The sequence below is a fragment of the Malus sylvestris genome, chromosome 10 (assembly GCF_916048215.2).
Source record: "Malus sylvestris chromosome 10, drMalSylv7.2, whole genome shotgun sequence".
Taxonomy (NCBI): domain Eukaryota; kingdom Viridiplantae; phylum Streptophyta; class Magnoliopsida; order Rosales; family Rosaceae; genus Malus; species Malus sylvestris.
In genome coordinates this window covers 17,218,261-17,235,021 of record NC_062269.1, presented here as the reverse complement: position 1 = coordinate 17,235,021, position 16,761 = coordinate 17,218,261, and the positions used below count along the sequence as shown (strand labels likewise).

The window sequence follows — 16,761 nt, the reverse complement described above, 5'->3', positions numbered from 1 at the left end:
ATGGTCATAGGAGGGAGTATGAGTGGGAGTTAAAGCTAGTTCTCCTGTTTGTAAACTAAAGAAAAAGAATGTAAAGAAGGCAACTTAACGAATGAGAATGTAATTAAATAAAAATTTCTTGACTCATATGCCAACATTTAATAATACCTAAACAAATAGAGTAACATAGGATGAGAATTAGATCAAATAAACAGTGAGTTAATCAGTTACAACACAATCATATACACTTAAAATTTCATGAAAAACTGAACAACCCAAGCAACAAAATCGAAAAGTCTCTTTAAGGTTTCAGTTTCATACCTGAGTCTTTGAGTTTCTGGGGATCAAACTAGAGTGATAGCAAAGTCTACGGCTCTACAGGCCAATGTTGAGAAAAATGAATGATTTGGAATGATCCTCTAACTTTGTATATTTAATCCCCTTCCTTGATCTTAGGAGTGTAGGTGAAATAATATCTTGTATAGGCTGATTTGTAGGATCTAAACGTGTTGTGTATAATCTCTTGTACCAATACATTACAATATACGACATTTAATTTTTACATGGCATCTGATTAGCAACACTCCTGGTGACTTACATCAATCTTTTGCTCAAAACACTGGCCTCTTCCCATGGCTGAACCTACCAAAATCGAAAAACCCTCAGCCAAGCTTAAGGCAAACCCATATGATGATCCAAATCATCCGATGTACCTGCACCATTCAGATCAGCCCGGTGCCATCCTCGTCCCGCAGCCACTGAATGAAGAAAATTATGAAACTTGGAGTCGTGCCATGACCATGGCTTTAAGTGCTAAGAACAAGGAAGGCTTTATCGATGGTTCTATCAGCAGACCAAACAAATCTTCCACCTTTGAATTGTAGAAATGGAACCGCTACAATAACCTTGTAAAATCATGGTTAATAAATTTAATCTCACAGGACATTCAAGCAAGTGTTATCTAGAATGAAGTGGCCATAGAAATCTGGAAGGACTTGAAAGATCGTTATTCTCGTTCCAATAGTGTTTTCCTCTTTCACATAGAGCAGGCGATTCATGATTGTACTCAATCAAGCATGACCATAAGTGCTTACTACCCCAAACTTAAAGGCCTTTGGGATGAATGTGATGCACTGTGCACCATTCTTATCTATGAGTGTGGAACTATGAAGGAAGTCATGCAATACCGTGAGAACCAAAAAACTATGAAATTCCTCATGGGATTTGACACATCATATGCGGCTGCTTGTGGTCAAATTCTACTTATGGACCATCTACCTTTAGTTAACAAGACGCACTCGCTCATTCTACAGGACGAGAAGTAACGTAGCCTTTCCGCTACCATAACAACCACACCTGATACTGTAGCCTTGGCAATTCGAGACAATGGTCATAACTCCGGGAGAGGCTCCATACCACGGAACCCTCATATAAAATATAACTGATGCGATATGGTCGAGCACACTTCAGACACTTTTCGATCACATCTTAAGTGTGACTTTTGTTGTTAGAAAGGACACAATTGATGCTTGTCAGAAACTCAAAAAGGGAAAGGAGAAGGACGATGCACAAGATCGGCGTACATCTAAGACATATCATGTCCAGGCCAAGGAAACACCATCTTCACAATCTAGTTCCATCAACCTGATCGCCAAGCAATACCAAAATCTCTTGGCGTTGCTAGGCAACAACAAATCACCAACCATGGCCAACCTTATAGGTGACGTTTTCAGCATCAACAACTTACCAGGTAAATCACTTCGAGGTATTACTCTTTGGAAAAACAGGGCTTGGATTTTGGATTCAGGGGAAACGGACCACATAGTATGCTCCTCGAATATGTTCACCATTTGCCTACCGGTGCAAAACTGGACCGTGAACCTTCCCAACGGCATGGCTGTTGCTGTGACACACATAGGGAGCATTCGCTTCTCTCCTAATTTGATATTACATAATGTGCTATGTGTTCCCTCGTTCCAATTAAACCTGATCTCCGTCAGCAAGCTTGTTAAGCATTCAGATTATATTGCAATCTTTGCTGAAGACCTGTTTGTGTTGCAGGACCTATGCTTAGGGATGATGATTGGGACAGGAACTGAACAGGGGGACTTTACTATCTCACCATCCAAGATGACAAGGTAGCATGCACGTTTGTTGGGGCATCGATTACACCATTTTCTCGCCTTTGACATCAACGCCTTTGGCACATTTCAAATAAAGTTTTTCGTTTACTATCTCATTCTGTTAAAGACGTCGATTTTTGTGAGATTAATGATTGTTCCATTTGTCCTTTAGCTAAACATACTCATTCTCCTCTTCCCACAAGCTCTGTCAACTCCAAAACACCTTTTGAACTTATTCATGTCGATATTTGGGGTGGCTATCACGTAGCTACATACAATGGCAATCGTTATTTCTTAACCATCGTTGATGACTTCACACGCATCACTTGGGTTTACTTAATGCACCATAAATCTAACACATCTCATTTTTTAACAAGCTTTATCAATCTTGTGGAAACCCAACTCTCTACCAAAATAAAAATTATCCGTACTAACAATGGTCCCGAATTCACCATGGCCAAATATTACTCTGACAAAAGAATCATACACTAAACCAGTGGTGTCAATACTGATGAGTCAATATTTTACTATATATTTTACCCTATTCTTAGTATTAATTTATTTGTTATTTTGGTATAATTTTGATACTTTGATTTATATTCTTAATATAGGACATTCGACTTCCTCTGGAGCAAAAAGTGATCAAACAGATGAATTTTGAAGTGATTCCAATTGGAGGATGTTCGTGTGCCTTTCAAGATGATTGTCTCAAATAGGAAACCTTTTGGAACCAAATCGGAGTTGATTTGGTCAGTCAAAAGTCTGATTTTCTGAGAAGTCTGAATTTTAGTTCAAATAGGAAACCTTTTTATTTTCTGTTTTATTATTTAATTATGTTTCCTAGTTTTACTTTAAGACATTTTAGGGTTTTGTTTTGTATTAGTATAAATAAGATATTTAGCCATTAGAGACAGAGGGGAGAAAACGCACACACACTTTAGAGAGCTTTTGGATTCAAGTTTATTTTCAAGGTATTTTCTATCCTTGTTTTTAATAATATTTCGTTGTATGATTGCTAGTAACTAAATTCCATTTGCTAGGGCATGGCCACGAGCCTTAGCAAGAATATATAGTTTCTTTGCAATTTGCTTATGATATTATGCATGCAGGTTGAATTATTAGTCATTGTTTATACTGTCTAATTGTCTTAATGCTTAGCTACCATTAGGATCTTTAGAAAAGTAATTTGATGCAATTTTGGTCGGAGGTCGGTCCCTGAAATTGACGAAGGTTTCTTGTGGTTAATATGTGCAAGTTCACTTAGGATGAATACCACGTCTTAAGGGTTATATGGTTTTTCAAAAGGTTTCACAAAACTTAATGAGTCACACATGTTTAGATTTGATATGAATACCACAGACGGGTTGCATGTTTGATATATGCTCTATGTTGGAGGTCCAAGTAGGTATATTTTAGGAAAACCTAACCTTCAAAATATGCATGTGTAATTTATAAGTAATTGGAAGAACTACATAAGATTGTTAAGTTGACGGCAGAACCTTAGGCTTTTACAATTTAATTTTCAAAAAATATTTTTTTTTAGTTTATTTTATTTTATCACTTTATTTAATTATTTTCTATTAAATTTGTTTTTATTATTTTAAAGCATAAAGTCAACTTTTTTTCTCAAACTTTGTTTTAAATAATTAATTAAGATTTGATTTAACATAGATTATTCATTCAATCCCTATGGAGAACGACCTAGCTAGAGCCATCTATACTATAATTACCTTATACTCTTGCAAGTATTTAAGTGTTTGTATCCCTAGTTTTGCAGGCGGTAAAAATACCTATCAAATACCCCTCAACAAAATGGGGTGGTCGAAAGAAAGCACCGTCACCTTCTCAACACCGCTCGTGTACTCATTTTCCAAGCAAAACTCTATTAACTACATTGCAGTGGTTGTGGATTGAAGGGAAATACAAAGAGAAAGGATGAACAGAAAGATGAACAAAGAGATATGAGGGAGAAAGTTTAGAGAGAGAAATAGGTTTTGTATTCACTTATCAAAATGAAGATTACACATACTGTTTATATAGAAATCCTAACTACTTTAATCAAATACTAACTACCTAACTATATTACTAACTGTATTACATTTACATACTGTTTATATAGAAATCCTAACTACTTTAATCATACTAACTACCTAACTATATTACTAACTGTATTACATTTTTACCCTTAATACTCCCCCTCAATCTCAACTGGGGTAACCCAGTTTGAGATTGGAAGAACAACTGCAATCACTGTTATGAAACCAGAAAACAAAAGACTGAGTTGAACTATTTGCAATCTTGCAATCCCACAGCAAAGTCTCAAATAGCAAACACTGAAATATGGACAAATGGACGCACTGCAGAGAAACTTCAAAACAATTGGAGATAAGGTTCAAGAGTTCTGGTATTGATCATTGTGCAACTTCATTTGATAAGATGACCAATCGGCTAGAACCTGAAATACAAGAAGACCACAGCTTACGTAACGAGGGCTACAGAGTTCCCAAAACACAAGATTGCAGGGAAGATGGCTCGAGGAAAGAAATTGATGTCCAATAGTCACATCACAAAGAACATCTCTACTCTGATTCTTTTAACTGCACTTGTTTTTCATTTCTCTGATTAGTCTTTCATTGTCTTTTCTTTTCAGCAGGCACAACATCTGAATTCTCATCATGACAAACCAAACCCACAAAGTTCTGCTCACTAATAATACTTGTTGATAAACTGCACAGATGCTACTTGCTTATAAAAATCCAATATTCCCATCCAAAACATCCAATATTCTACTGCCTCTCACATGACCTTTAATCAAAGAACAGCCTCTTATAAAATTGTAACACACCTTCAAGCCAGTTATAACAATTTCTTGCGGGATTACCCTTCATGGGATTTACCGTCAACATCTTCATTTAACATTGGCTTCGGCCTTTAAAAACAGAAAAATAACAAACTATAGTGTGGCATCGGCCTTAACTATAGCATGACGGGATCGCCCTTTGTGGATTTTACCAAAAAACAACTACTCTTAACAATAGCATCAGCATTCACAATTTCAACAACAGAAAATCAACATCTATGTAGGATTACCCTTCGTGGGATTTACCTACTCACATCACGGAATTACCCTTCGTGGGATTTACCGTTAACAACTTCTTCAAACTTTATCGTATAACCGGACTTACTGTAGATTCATGCTAACAATTAAGTTGGTTAGACTCGACATTATAGGCTAAGATAAGGGAAAATTACTGCACAAACTCCTCAACAGAATTGCAGAAAATTAGTGAAGCAGAGAGACAAGAATTGGATACTGCAAAACTTCATGAGTAATTCGACCACCCTAAAGATATCAGTAGCAATCAAACCCAAGAATCCAAACCCATTTCTCCAAACATATCAAGATTTGCAGAAACATCAAACCCAACAAAAGAAATAGAGCAAAATTTCAGTGAAGCAGAGAAAGAACTGGACACCACCATACAAATTGCACAATCCAGCAATAACCAATATTCTTGAATCCAAATATCCCAAATATCACAAACATTGATCTTGAAATGAAGAATCTTGAAATTCAGAAGAAGTGGCTGAAAAACGTAACCTTCACATGAAAATTCTGAGCTGGACAATTCATCAAACACCTGGACTGGAGCGAACAAGAAGCATAAGATTTTGGGAAAACAACACCACATTCTGAGGAAAACTCCAATTCTGAGGGAGCTGATCACGATCCGTGGGGAGCTGGAGATTAGGGACTCAGTTGTATCGAAGGCAGCAAGCCGTAGTGGAAGAAGATACCCAAATACTTCTTCGTCTCCATAATCCGTTCACATTTTTTATAACCCAAAAATCAAAGTATTATACGTAACAAGATCAGGCTCCACAACGCCCTCCTCCAATCCTACGACACATTCCATTCATCAATGAAGTGTATGTTACCGCATATGGGAAATGATCCATTTCCCCCATGATACCCAAATACTTCTTCGCCTCCATAATAAGAACCTTCTCATTCGTAACAAAGGGAAAGAGCCAAGAATATGCATTTCCTGATTTCCAACAAACAATACAAAATCATGATGAAAGTTTTCTGATCTACCTCCTCTTCATCGCATCGAATGGGTACCCAGAAGATGGAAGGCAGCGGAAGCTGATATAATCCCAAGAATCCCACGAGAAACATTGAATAGGAGAAGCTCTCACAGAGTCAGGGTGAAATCTCTCTCGGTGGTGAAATCTCCGCAGTATTCCTTCAAAATAGAAACTAATGGAAAGTTGGAAAGAAACTAAACTAGAAACAGATGAAAAATAATGAAAAAAAATGGAACCACCAGTATCAATGGCGTGAGCCTGGTGGCTTTGATACCATATTAACTACATTGCAATGGTTGTGGATTGAAGGGAAAAACAAGGAGAAATGATGAACAGAAAGATGAACAGAGAGATATGAGAGAGAGAGTTTAGAGAGAGAAATAGGTTTTGTATTCACTTATCAAAATGAAGATTACACATACTGTTTATATAGAAATCCTAACTACTTTAATCAAATACTAACTACCTAACTATATTACTAACTGTATTACATTTTTACCCTTAATAAACTCCCTAAACAATTTTGCGGGGACACCATTTTAACAGCCACTTCCTTCATGGCAAAACACCTTACGAAGTTCTCCACCACAAACAGCCCACATATCACCACTTAAAGGTCTTTGGCTGCCTAAGTTTTTCCTCTACCCACGACAAAAGACCCACCAAATTTGATGCACAAGCCACACAATGCATTTTTCTTGGTTATCCTCATGGACAAAAAGGATACCGTCTCTACAACCTTCATATTGGAAAAGTGTTTGTTTCTAGAGATGTTTTGTTCCATGAGCACATATTTCCATACTCTTCATATAAACCACCATCTAATGCCATTCCACTATTTGATTTCCCTACCTATTTTGATGATGTTGTATGTCCTATTCTGCCTACAACTACCAATGTACCAACAGTGCCCGACGACAATTCCACACCAGCACTGTTTTCTCTAGCCACACCTTCTACGCCGGCTGCAGCATCTGGTGCACCTAATACAATACTCGAAACTGCTCCACCTCGCCTTACGCGACACACACAGCCACCTCGCCATTTACAAGGTTACCAAGTTGGAGTCCCCCTTCCTTCACGCTCCCACTAGTCGTCTACCTTGGCAACGATCCACACACCAGATAGTCCTTACCCTTTAGCAAATATGCTTTCTTAAGATATGTTATCTCCGCAACATCAGGCTTTCACTACCTCTATATCCACGAAGATCAAACTGAGCTCATTTTTGCAGGTTAAGTAGTAGCCACAATGGCGTCTTGCCATGCGCCAGGAAATTGATGCTTTGGAGGCCAATGGTACCTGGACACTCCAACTTTTGCCTCTTGGAAAGAAGCCAGTTGGTTGCAAATGGGTGTACAAGATCAAGCACAACCCAGATGGTACCGTAGAACACTATAAAGCTCGTTTGGTGGCAAAAGGCTATAACCAAATTGAAGGTCTTGATTACAAAGAAACCTTTGCTCAGGTTGCCAAACTCACCACTGTTCGCGTCTTGCTTGCTGTAGCCGCTACCCAAAAATGGAACCTCCATCAACTTAATGTAAACAATGCCTTTTTGAATGAGGACCTTGATGAAGATGTGTATATGACTCTCCCACTCGGGTTCGGAGGAAATGAGGAGACACGCGTTTGCACGTTGCAAAAATCCCTATATGGCCTTAAAGTGGTTCATAAAACTTTTGACATCCTTCCAACATGCAAATTTTCAACAGTCCAAGGTTAACTACTCACTCTTCGTTAGCACCCAAGGTGAAAGATTCACTGTCATTCTTGTTTACGTCGATGACATCATCTTGACAGGCAACAATTTGGAGGACATTGAAGCCACGAAAACATTCCTCAAGGAAATGTTCAAATTAAAGGACCTCGGACAACTGAAATATTTCTTGGGCATTAAGGTGGCAAGATTAAACAAGGGGATTGAGAAAATATGCGTTGGAGATTCTTGAAGATACAGGATTACTTGGCACTAAACCAACGGCAAGTCCCATGGAAGAAAATTTATCTCTCAGCAAAGATGACGGAGAGTATATTTCGGACCCTTCATCTTATCAGAGGCTTGTTGGTCGGCTCATTTACTTGACTATCACATGACCCGATTTAGTATATCCGATTCACATTCTAAGTTGCTTCATGGACAAGCCACAAACGCCACATTTGGAGGCAGCATATCGAGTACTACACTACATAAAAAAATACTCCTGGGCAAGGTTTGTTCTTCTCCGCAAAAAGTCTAATCCAATTGAATGCCTTATGCGATGCAGATTGAGCTTGACGTCGTGACACTCGGCGTTCAGTTACTAGGTATTATGTATTCCTTGGGAAATCATTGGTCTCTTGGAAAACCAAGAAACAAGCCACTATATCGCGATCAAGTGCGGAAGCGGAGTATCACTCCATGGCAGCGACATGTTGTGAGATTGTTTGGTTGAAGTCCATCTTAAATGACCTAGGCATTTCACATCCATTTCCTGTCAAATTATATTATGACAGCCAGGCTACTCTCCACATTGCTTCCAATCCCGTGTTTCATGAAAGAACTAAGCACATAGAAATTGATTGTCATCTTGTAAGGGAAAAGGTCCAAAGCAAAATGATCAAGACAACTCACATATCAACATCCCAACAACCAACAAACATGTTTACGAAGCCGCTAGGTCTTTCACAGTTTACAACCTTACTTGGCAAGTTGGGAATCATCAATATACATTCCAACTTGAGGGGGTGTGTTGAGAAAAATGAATGATTTGGAATGATCCTTTGACTTTGTATATTTAATCCCTTCCTTGATCTTAGGAGTGTAGGTGAAATAATATCTTGTATAGGCTGATTTGTAGGATCTAAATCGATCCCCGTGTTGTATATAATCTCTTGTACCAATACATTACAATATACAACATTCAGTTTTTACAGCCAAAAGTGAGAAAATAATTAACCAAACAAAGACGGAAATAATTCAAAGCACAGTACCTTGAGGGATATGAGTGCATGACTTCATAGCTTCGTCTTCTGAAACGAACACTGGAAAGGCAAACGTAATATTTATCTAGTCTTGCACTCGCTCACTCACATGCGCCCTATCCTTGAATATGAAAAATTAAAAGTGAAAAAGGTGCTTGACGGAAGATAGTGATCTTTGTTCTTCAATCCAACAATAAAATGAATAAAGTTTTACACGTAGCTTACCAAAGGGAAAAATGCAAAACAATGATTCATTAACTCGTCAACTTGTCAGAAATTTGTGCAGTATTTGGTTGTCTCCAAGTATATTTTGGCTCTCCCTCTAAATCACTTTCTCCATCCCATGTACTTTGTTTTTAATTTAATTTCTAATCACTTTGGTATATATAGTTTATCAGTAATACAAATTGGAATTTATAAAGACTTGCAATACCAAGTTGTCCGCATATATAATTAAGCATCTCTGATCTTCATCCCAATCATCGCCGTCTCGGAGTTAGTAATTTGCACGCCACGGTCATCTCAGACCTTATTCGAAGTTTGCGTTGGAAAAGAAGACACCGCGTTCCATCACTAAGGGCTGGGGGGAAACAATTTTTTGGTTACGAAGAAACCAATCAAACTTCATATCATCTGCATAAAACCCCATATAATATGAAGAAAAAAAAATTATCGAAATAATATGCGGATTATGCCCACAAAAAATAGAGAGAAATATAAAAGAACAATACAAATAGATGAAAAGTACTAATTAACACAACCGAAGAAACCTAACGTATAGTAGAACATATATATGAGAAGACTTGGTTCTCTTCTGTGTGGGGATTACATTCTCTTAAAAGAGGTCAAGGCCATCTTTTTGTTTGTACCTGTCCACGAGATACTCACAACATTATGTATATGAAGTTTAAAATTTAAAAACAAAAAGACAACAAAAAAAGTTGAGCAAATAGGGAGTAAGAGATCAAACAAACAGTGAGTGGTTCAACTACCTTCTTGGTTATCTTCTAGGGAAAATCTTGTTGCTTCTCTTATGGGGAAAATTATGATAATCTTATCTCCTTTGTCGAAGGCCTGAAAATTCTGCTTTCCTGTAATCGGCTAGAGGGAGCATGCGAAGAGTTTGAATCAAATTGCGCCAAAATGTGTTGCGTTATTGTTTCCTTTAATATGCAAAATGAGCCTGAAATATGAAATTTCAGTACTTGTGCACATTTACGGATCTTCATAACAATTGAACTACAATTAAACTATGCAATTTAAAATTTATTGAAATTCAATGGAAATCATCAAAAAATCAAAATTACGCAAAAGAAATGAACAGTTTTGGCATTGAAATTGAAGTACCTTTTGTGGTGTAACTGGCCCAGCGTCCACCATTTTCAAAATCCCCAAATCGACTCCGAACTTCAAAACCAAATTGTAGTTCAACAAAACTTGAACAAAGTGAATTAGGATTAAAAAATTCAATGTTGAAGAACACCAAATGAAAGAAGGTGGACTGGTACCTATAAATTATACTAAAGAGGAAGCACAGATGAAGAAACACCAAATTGTAAGGTGGATCAAGAAGCACCAACAAAAAAAAAAAAGACAAAATGAGAGAGGGGTACGTGAGGTTGAGTGGGTTTCTCCCGAAAAGTGGAGATTGTGTCCCTCTTAACATGTGGTAGGTAACGGTTTCAATCGTGCAACTCTGCAACCGTTACAACTGCTTATGGGGAGTTCCCTGAGTTTAGTGTGGTTTCAATCTGAAACTCTGCAACAACAACAACTGCTTCTTGTTGTAAAGGTGAATGGATGGCTGGCCACTAACCCAATCATTTGCCTTTCACTATGTTGCTTGTAATTTACTTCTATAAAAGCAAGTTTTATGGAACACAACAAAGAGAAAAAAGATGAATGTGAGAGACTCACGGGAGAGAGAGAGAGGAAGGAAAAGAAAGAGATAAAAGATGAGGAAGAGGAGAGGAGATAATAGAGAGAGTTATCTTTGTACTCTTATTATTTCAGATTATAATGAAAGCACCACTGCTTCCCCGAGGACGTACTCCAGTCACACTGACTGTAGAGGAACCTTATAAATTTTGTGTCTTGTTTATTTATTCCACTGCACACACCGTCTATTTTATAACATGTTATCAGCACGAGAAGCTCTCATGTCAGTGAAAAGCATAGCGCCACAAATCCTGTTCACCTCCTTCAGCTGGAATCTCACAGATAAGAATGGTGCTGAATGGTGCTGAATCAAAGCCCTTGTCACAAGCTTTATTTACTTAAAAGCAATTTATTTACAATGGCCGGTTTTACCGCCTACTGCTTTAAGTTTTGATTTATGTGAATGGTGCTTAATTAAAGCCTTTGTTACAAGCTTTATTTACTTAAATGCAATTTATTCATTATGGTTGGAATTACCGCCTATTACTTTAATTTATTTATTGTACTTATCTTTTGTTACGACGAATATATACAGGACCTGTACTTCCTTGATCAGATCAGAACCTGCAGTTTCTTGATCCTCAACATATAAAAATGATTGGACCTGAAGTTCCATCATACAAAAAGATCAGGCATGAAGTCCATTGATCCTGAAGATCAAGACATGAAATTCCTTGATGAGTACTGTAAGTTTGAAGTGCCACAGTACCTCAACTTAACTGTAATAAAAGCCATAAGAGTCTCAGTCTACAGACTATTTAATAAGGACCAGAAGTTTCTTATGTCCATACTCAAAATGGTTTAGCAGAAGCATTTATTAAGCAGATGAAATTGATTACCCGCGCTCTGCTCATGAAAATGAAATTGCCAATTTTGACATGGGGACATGTAATTTTACATAATTCATTATTAAGTTTGGTTGAGACCAGTTGCCAACCATCAATATTTCTCAGTACAACTCGTGTTTGGGCACCAGCCAAACATTAACATTTACGAGTTTTTGGTTGTGTTATCTATGTGCCTGTAAGATTGCCATAACCTACTAAAATAAGGCATCAATACAAACTAGGAATTTATATTGAATTCGATCCACCATCTATCATTCAACATTTGAAACCCTTGACTGGGGATATATTTACCGAATAATTTACGGACTATGATTTTGATAAGACAATTTTCCCACCATTAGGGGGAGAAAATAACATTGTTCGAGAAGAACGATGAGAAAATATCATTGCAGAAGAATGATAAGAAAAGACCGTTCCAGAAAAACGAAGAGAATTTGTCTTATTTTGATTCACGAAGTAATCAATGAGAAAATGAAATAGAAATAATTGAATGATGCAACGAAATTGATGAAATCATATATACTTGCTGCAAATGTGCCTACAATAATTGATGTCCCTGTTGGACAAAATAATATGGCAGTAAATGATTTATCTGTTACACGCCTGAAGCGTGGCAGACCGTTAGACTCAAAAGGTTCATTCATTCGAAAAAGGAAGAATATGGCACTCCTAAACTATTGCATTCCCGAAGCATAACTGTTACATGATAGTCGCCGCATGGATATACAACAATCTGCGGATATGGGAATGTTGTTGCCTCATGCATGAAGCATGATAGACATATAGGTTCTAAATGACTCAACTCCCAGAAGTGGAGATTAAAGTCTAAGCTCTATAACACTCTAGAAGAGGTTATTATCCGCATTCTCTAAATTACGACTATCCTGGAAGAGATAGTGTAGTGCCCTTGAAGAGGCAATGGATATCCAAAAGAAATGAAAAACTTTTATGCATGCACATGCACATGAGAATATGGGATCACTGATTGATGATAACCAATGGTAATTTTGGTTTTTACAAGTAGCTACTAAATTCATCAAATGAGCTGTGTTGATACTGAGTCTCGTTCTTTTTCCGTCAACAAAATTATTGGCCAAAAAAAAATGGAGAAAGGCAATTCCATTACAACTTTGTAAGAACGTGGAAAAATGGACCTATATACTTGAACAATACAAATGGCCAAAATATGTTGAACCAATGAGGTTACATATGGGCATTTGTAATACAATGAATTACACTCACATGATATGACACAAGGTTACTAATTCAAACATGAAATTATACTCTTGTAAACAAGTTCATATGAATGGAGAATTATATACGAAAGGTTGTGAGTCGCCCACATCATATCTCCATAAGTAAATCCCTTAAGTATACATGGGAGCAAATTGCTCTGTATAAATTCCAAAGGAAAATATGTCATGAAGTGTAGAAAATCCCTGAAGGATTCAAATTGCTTGAAGTAAGCCCCCGAAGGGTAAAGCATCAATTGTGTACTCAATATCAATGGATGGTATAAATTGCCTTAGTGAGTAATATCATTATGATATTGTTGCAACATACTAAAATCTCTTGCAAGAGTCAATGACATTAAATTACAACTCATGAGAGTTGATGATATTAAATTGGGACTCCTGAAGAGTCTAGAAAAATTATAAAGTGTTGAAGGAAATATTGTCTCGAACTGCAGATCGAACAATCTACCAACACGAATCTTATCCATGATGTTTATGATATTAAAAGAACCATATGGATTGAAGATTATGAGTTGAATACTCAAATGATGTTGACACTAAGAAAGATCATTTATCTTCGTCAAGGTAAAGATAAATTAATATTTGGTCCAGAAGTACCACATCTTAGTGAAGTATATGCTTTATTGTATTTGGCACAATACATGGAATGAAATAAAGCTTATCTATTAATATCTCCGAGAAATTACAGATATGTACATACATATGAGTTAAAACAAACAAACATGATGGAGCCTTCACAAAGGTTGTTCATGTGAAGCCTCAATACTCAGAAGTACCCCAAAAGGGGGAGGCACTGGAGATTGATCATGTGGCACCCCAGTACTTAGCTAAACACCAGAAGGAGAAGGCATCAGTTGCTTTCGAAATCTAGCAACGAACCTCTGGTGATCACTTTGAATCCGCCCTTCGGATTCCTGCAGCTGGTCGAGCTTTCTTTTCATGCTTGTCGTGTAATTATTTGCAAGCACGTGTAACACTATATTTTCGTGCTTGAGCCCTTTGATCTCTTGTTTAAGGCTTGCCACCTCAGCCATCAATGATTCAACTTGGCGAGTTTGAGCAAGTAGGCGTTGGCCCATATTGGATACAGAGCCCGCACACTGAATACTGAGAGCCAAGGAGTCTTGAACGACCAACTCATCAGACCGTTTTGAAAGGATTTTGTTATCCTTTGGAGTGAGAAAATTCCTAGCTACCACAGTAGCAGTTATGTTATTCTTCATCACAGAGTCCCCAACTATAAGAGGACCATTAGAAGATAAGAAAGACGGGCGCCATATGTTATCCTGACACTGCTCGTCTGTATCACTCCTAAGACTCAAATCTAAGCAAATGTTAGATGGGCAAGTCATTTTCAAAAATGATGAAGAAAAAAAAGAGGTCAAATAAAATTTCAGAAGTGCAAGAAGGGGGAAATTTCTCAGGCAGCAACTTTCTGAGCATACTCTTGAACACAATTGATGTCTCTATAAAAGAAGAGGCAACAGAGCCACTTGTTCAAAGATCGAAGCGACACGACTCTGCAAATTTCAAAAGCCAAATTTTCTCAAATAAAGTTCATTGGCATTTTTCAGACGCAATCTCAGCTTTTTCTAATATCGCGTGCAACTTTGTCAAAGATCTCTAACAAAGTTGAAAACCCGTAAATTTTATTGTTCTAATTACACCACAGTTGCTAACAAAAGTAAAGGCACAACACCACCACTTGCTATTGGGAAATCTCTCTATATGTCGACCTTCATCATTCATGGCAAGGCACACATCCAAAACGCCTAACTCCCTCTCATTGCCGAGAATGCATCTTCAACAAAGCATATCAAAATACTCAGTTTTCTTCCTCTCTGAGAATACCTCTTCAAACAAGTCACACCAGAGCAAGATTATCTCATATCTTCAGGCACGAGAGCAAGAGTATCTCATATCATGCAATCTCTCTATCCTTTCCTTTGTCCTTGTTCTTACCTGCAAAGACAAGGATAAAGAAAACAATATGTCGGAACCTCCACTCAAACTCCCAGTAAGGATCCGACTCCTTGGAACCTTTCCTGATTGCTTACCTAGCTCTCGAGTAGTCATCTTCAATTGTTGTTGGAGCTGGGTCTCCAGCCACCAAGAAGTGATGAACCATCCAAATGCAAGGGTTGCATTCCACACCTGCATCAGAGGGCAAATACTGTAGAAGAATATGCCACACATGCATAGGGGAAAACCAGGGAAAATACTACTTAAGCAAGGGGAGCAAGTAAGGCAAGTGAAAATGATACATTGAAGCATGTGGAGACAAGCGCAACAAACACGTGCTGATTCATCCCTGACAAAACCGAAGATCACTTGCCACGTGAAGCTCCTCATGGTCCAATTTCATTCAAGATCAAGCCTCGAAGGTCCTTGAAGAAATCATAAGTCCGATTCAAGATCAAGTGTCCACCACCCTTGAATCAAATTCCGCTTCAAATGAAAGGAATAATTTCAGACCTTTGGGGTAAGTCTAGCAGAAGGCCCTTCAGCTCAGTTCAAGAACAAGTCTGTGGAAAGTTAACAACAAGTAAAGCACCTCTTTCGACAACTCTTTTTGCTAAGAGACTGAAGCAGAATGATCAACGATCAGCCTAAATGATTTGAAATCAGGGGGAGATACTCATCAGGGGGAGCATTCAAAACAGATCAAGATTTTAACGAGTCAATCGAAGACTTGTGGCCATCCAAGGGGGAGTGTTGTAAAGGTGAATGGATGGCTGGCCACTAACCCACTCATTTGCCTTTCACTATGCTGCTTGTGATTTGCTTCTATAAAAGCAAGTCTTATGGAACACAACAAAGAGAAAAAAGATGAATGTGAGATACTCACGGGAGAGAGAGGAAGGAAAAGAAAGAGAGAAAGGATGAGGAAGAGGAAAGGAGATAATAGAAAGAGTTATCTTTGTACTCTTATTATTCCAGATTATAATGAAAGCACCATTGCTGCCCCGAGGACGTACTCCAGTCACACTGACTGTAGAGGAACCTCGTAAATTTTTGTCTTATTTATTTATTCAACTGCACACACCGTCGATTTTATAACACTTATATATATATATATATATATATATATATATATATTGTTTATTTAGAGAGAGAATGTGATGAGTAATCAAAGGGTCAGAATTAATCTAAAAGTATGGGTGCCTTTCATATTTTGTTTGTTACGATTTTAACCTCTTTTTTTTTTATTTTACGATTACTACCCCTTTATATTGGGATAGTTTTGTGTTTTTTTTTTTTTTTTTTTGGCTAAAGTGAGGATATTTTTGGCATTTTTTTATGTTTCACCATTTTGTTGCTCTCACTTTATAATATACCAGCCTCTCCGCACGTGCATGAGCACATGCAAGAGGCATTTTTTACACGTCTCAAGAGATGTCTTGCATTGGTTTTTTTTTTTTTCTAGTCGCGCGATTTATGAATTTCTATTCGATTTTGGACATTAGTCAAACATCATCTTGAATTTCATCCAGCTTTGCTAAAAATATTAATAGTGTGATATTACACTGAAGGTACTATTGATCTTCTAAATTAAAACTT

At 37.5% G+C, this 16,761-nt stretch overlaps 1 protein-coding gene across 1 annotated transcript; it reads left to right on the top strand.

Moving 5' to 3' along the window:
- The first annotated feature begins 611 nt into the window (after positions 1-611).
- On the top strand, positions 612-2,121 carry LOC126584269 (uncharacterized). Its single transcript, XM_050248704.1, has 2 exons — positions 612-859; positions 1,491-2,121. Exons 1-2 carry the CDS (start codon positions 612-614, stop codon positions 2,119-2,121), a joined length of 879 nt encoding a protein of 292 aa, XP_050104661.1.
- The last annotated feature ends 14,640 nt before the right edge of the window (positions 2,122-16,761 follow it).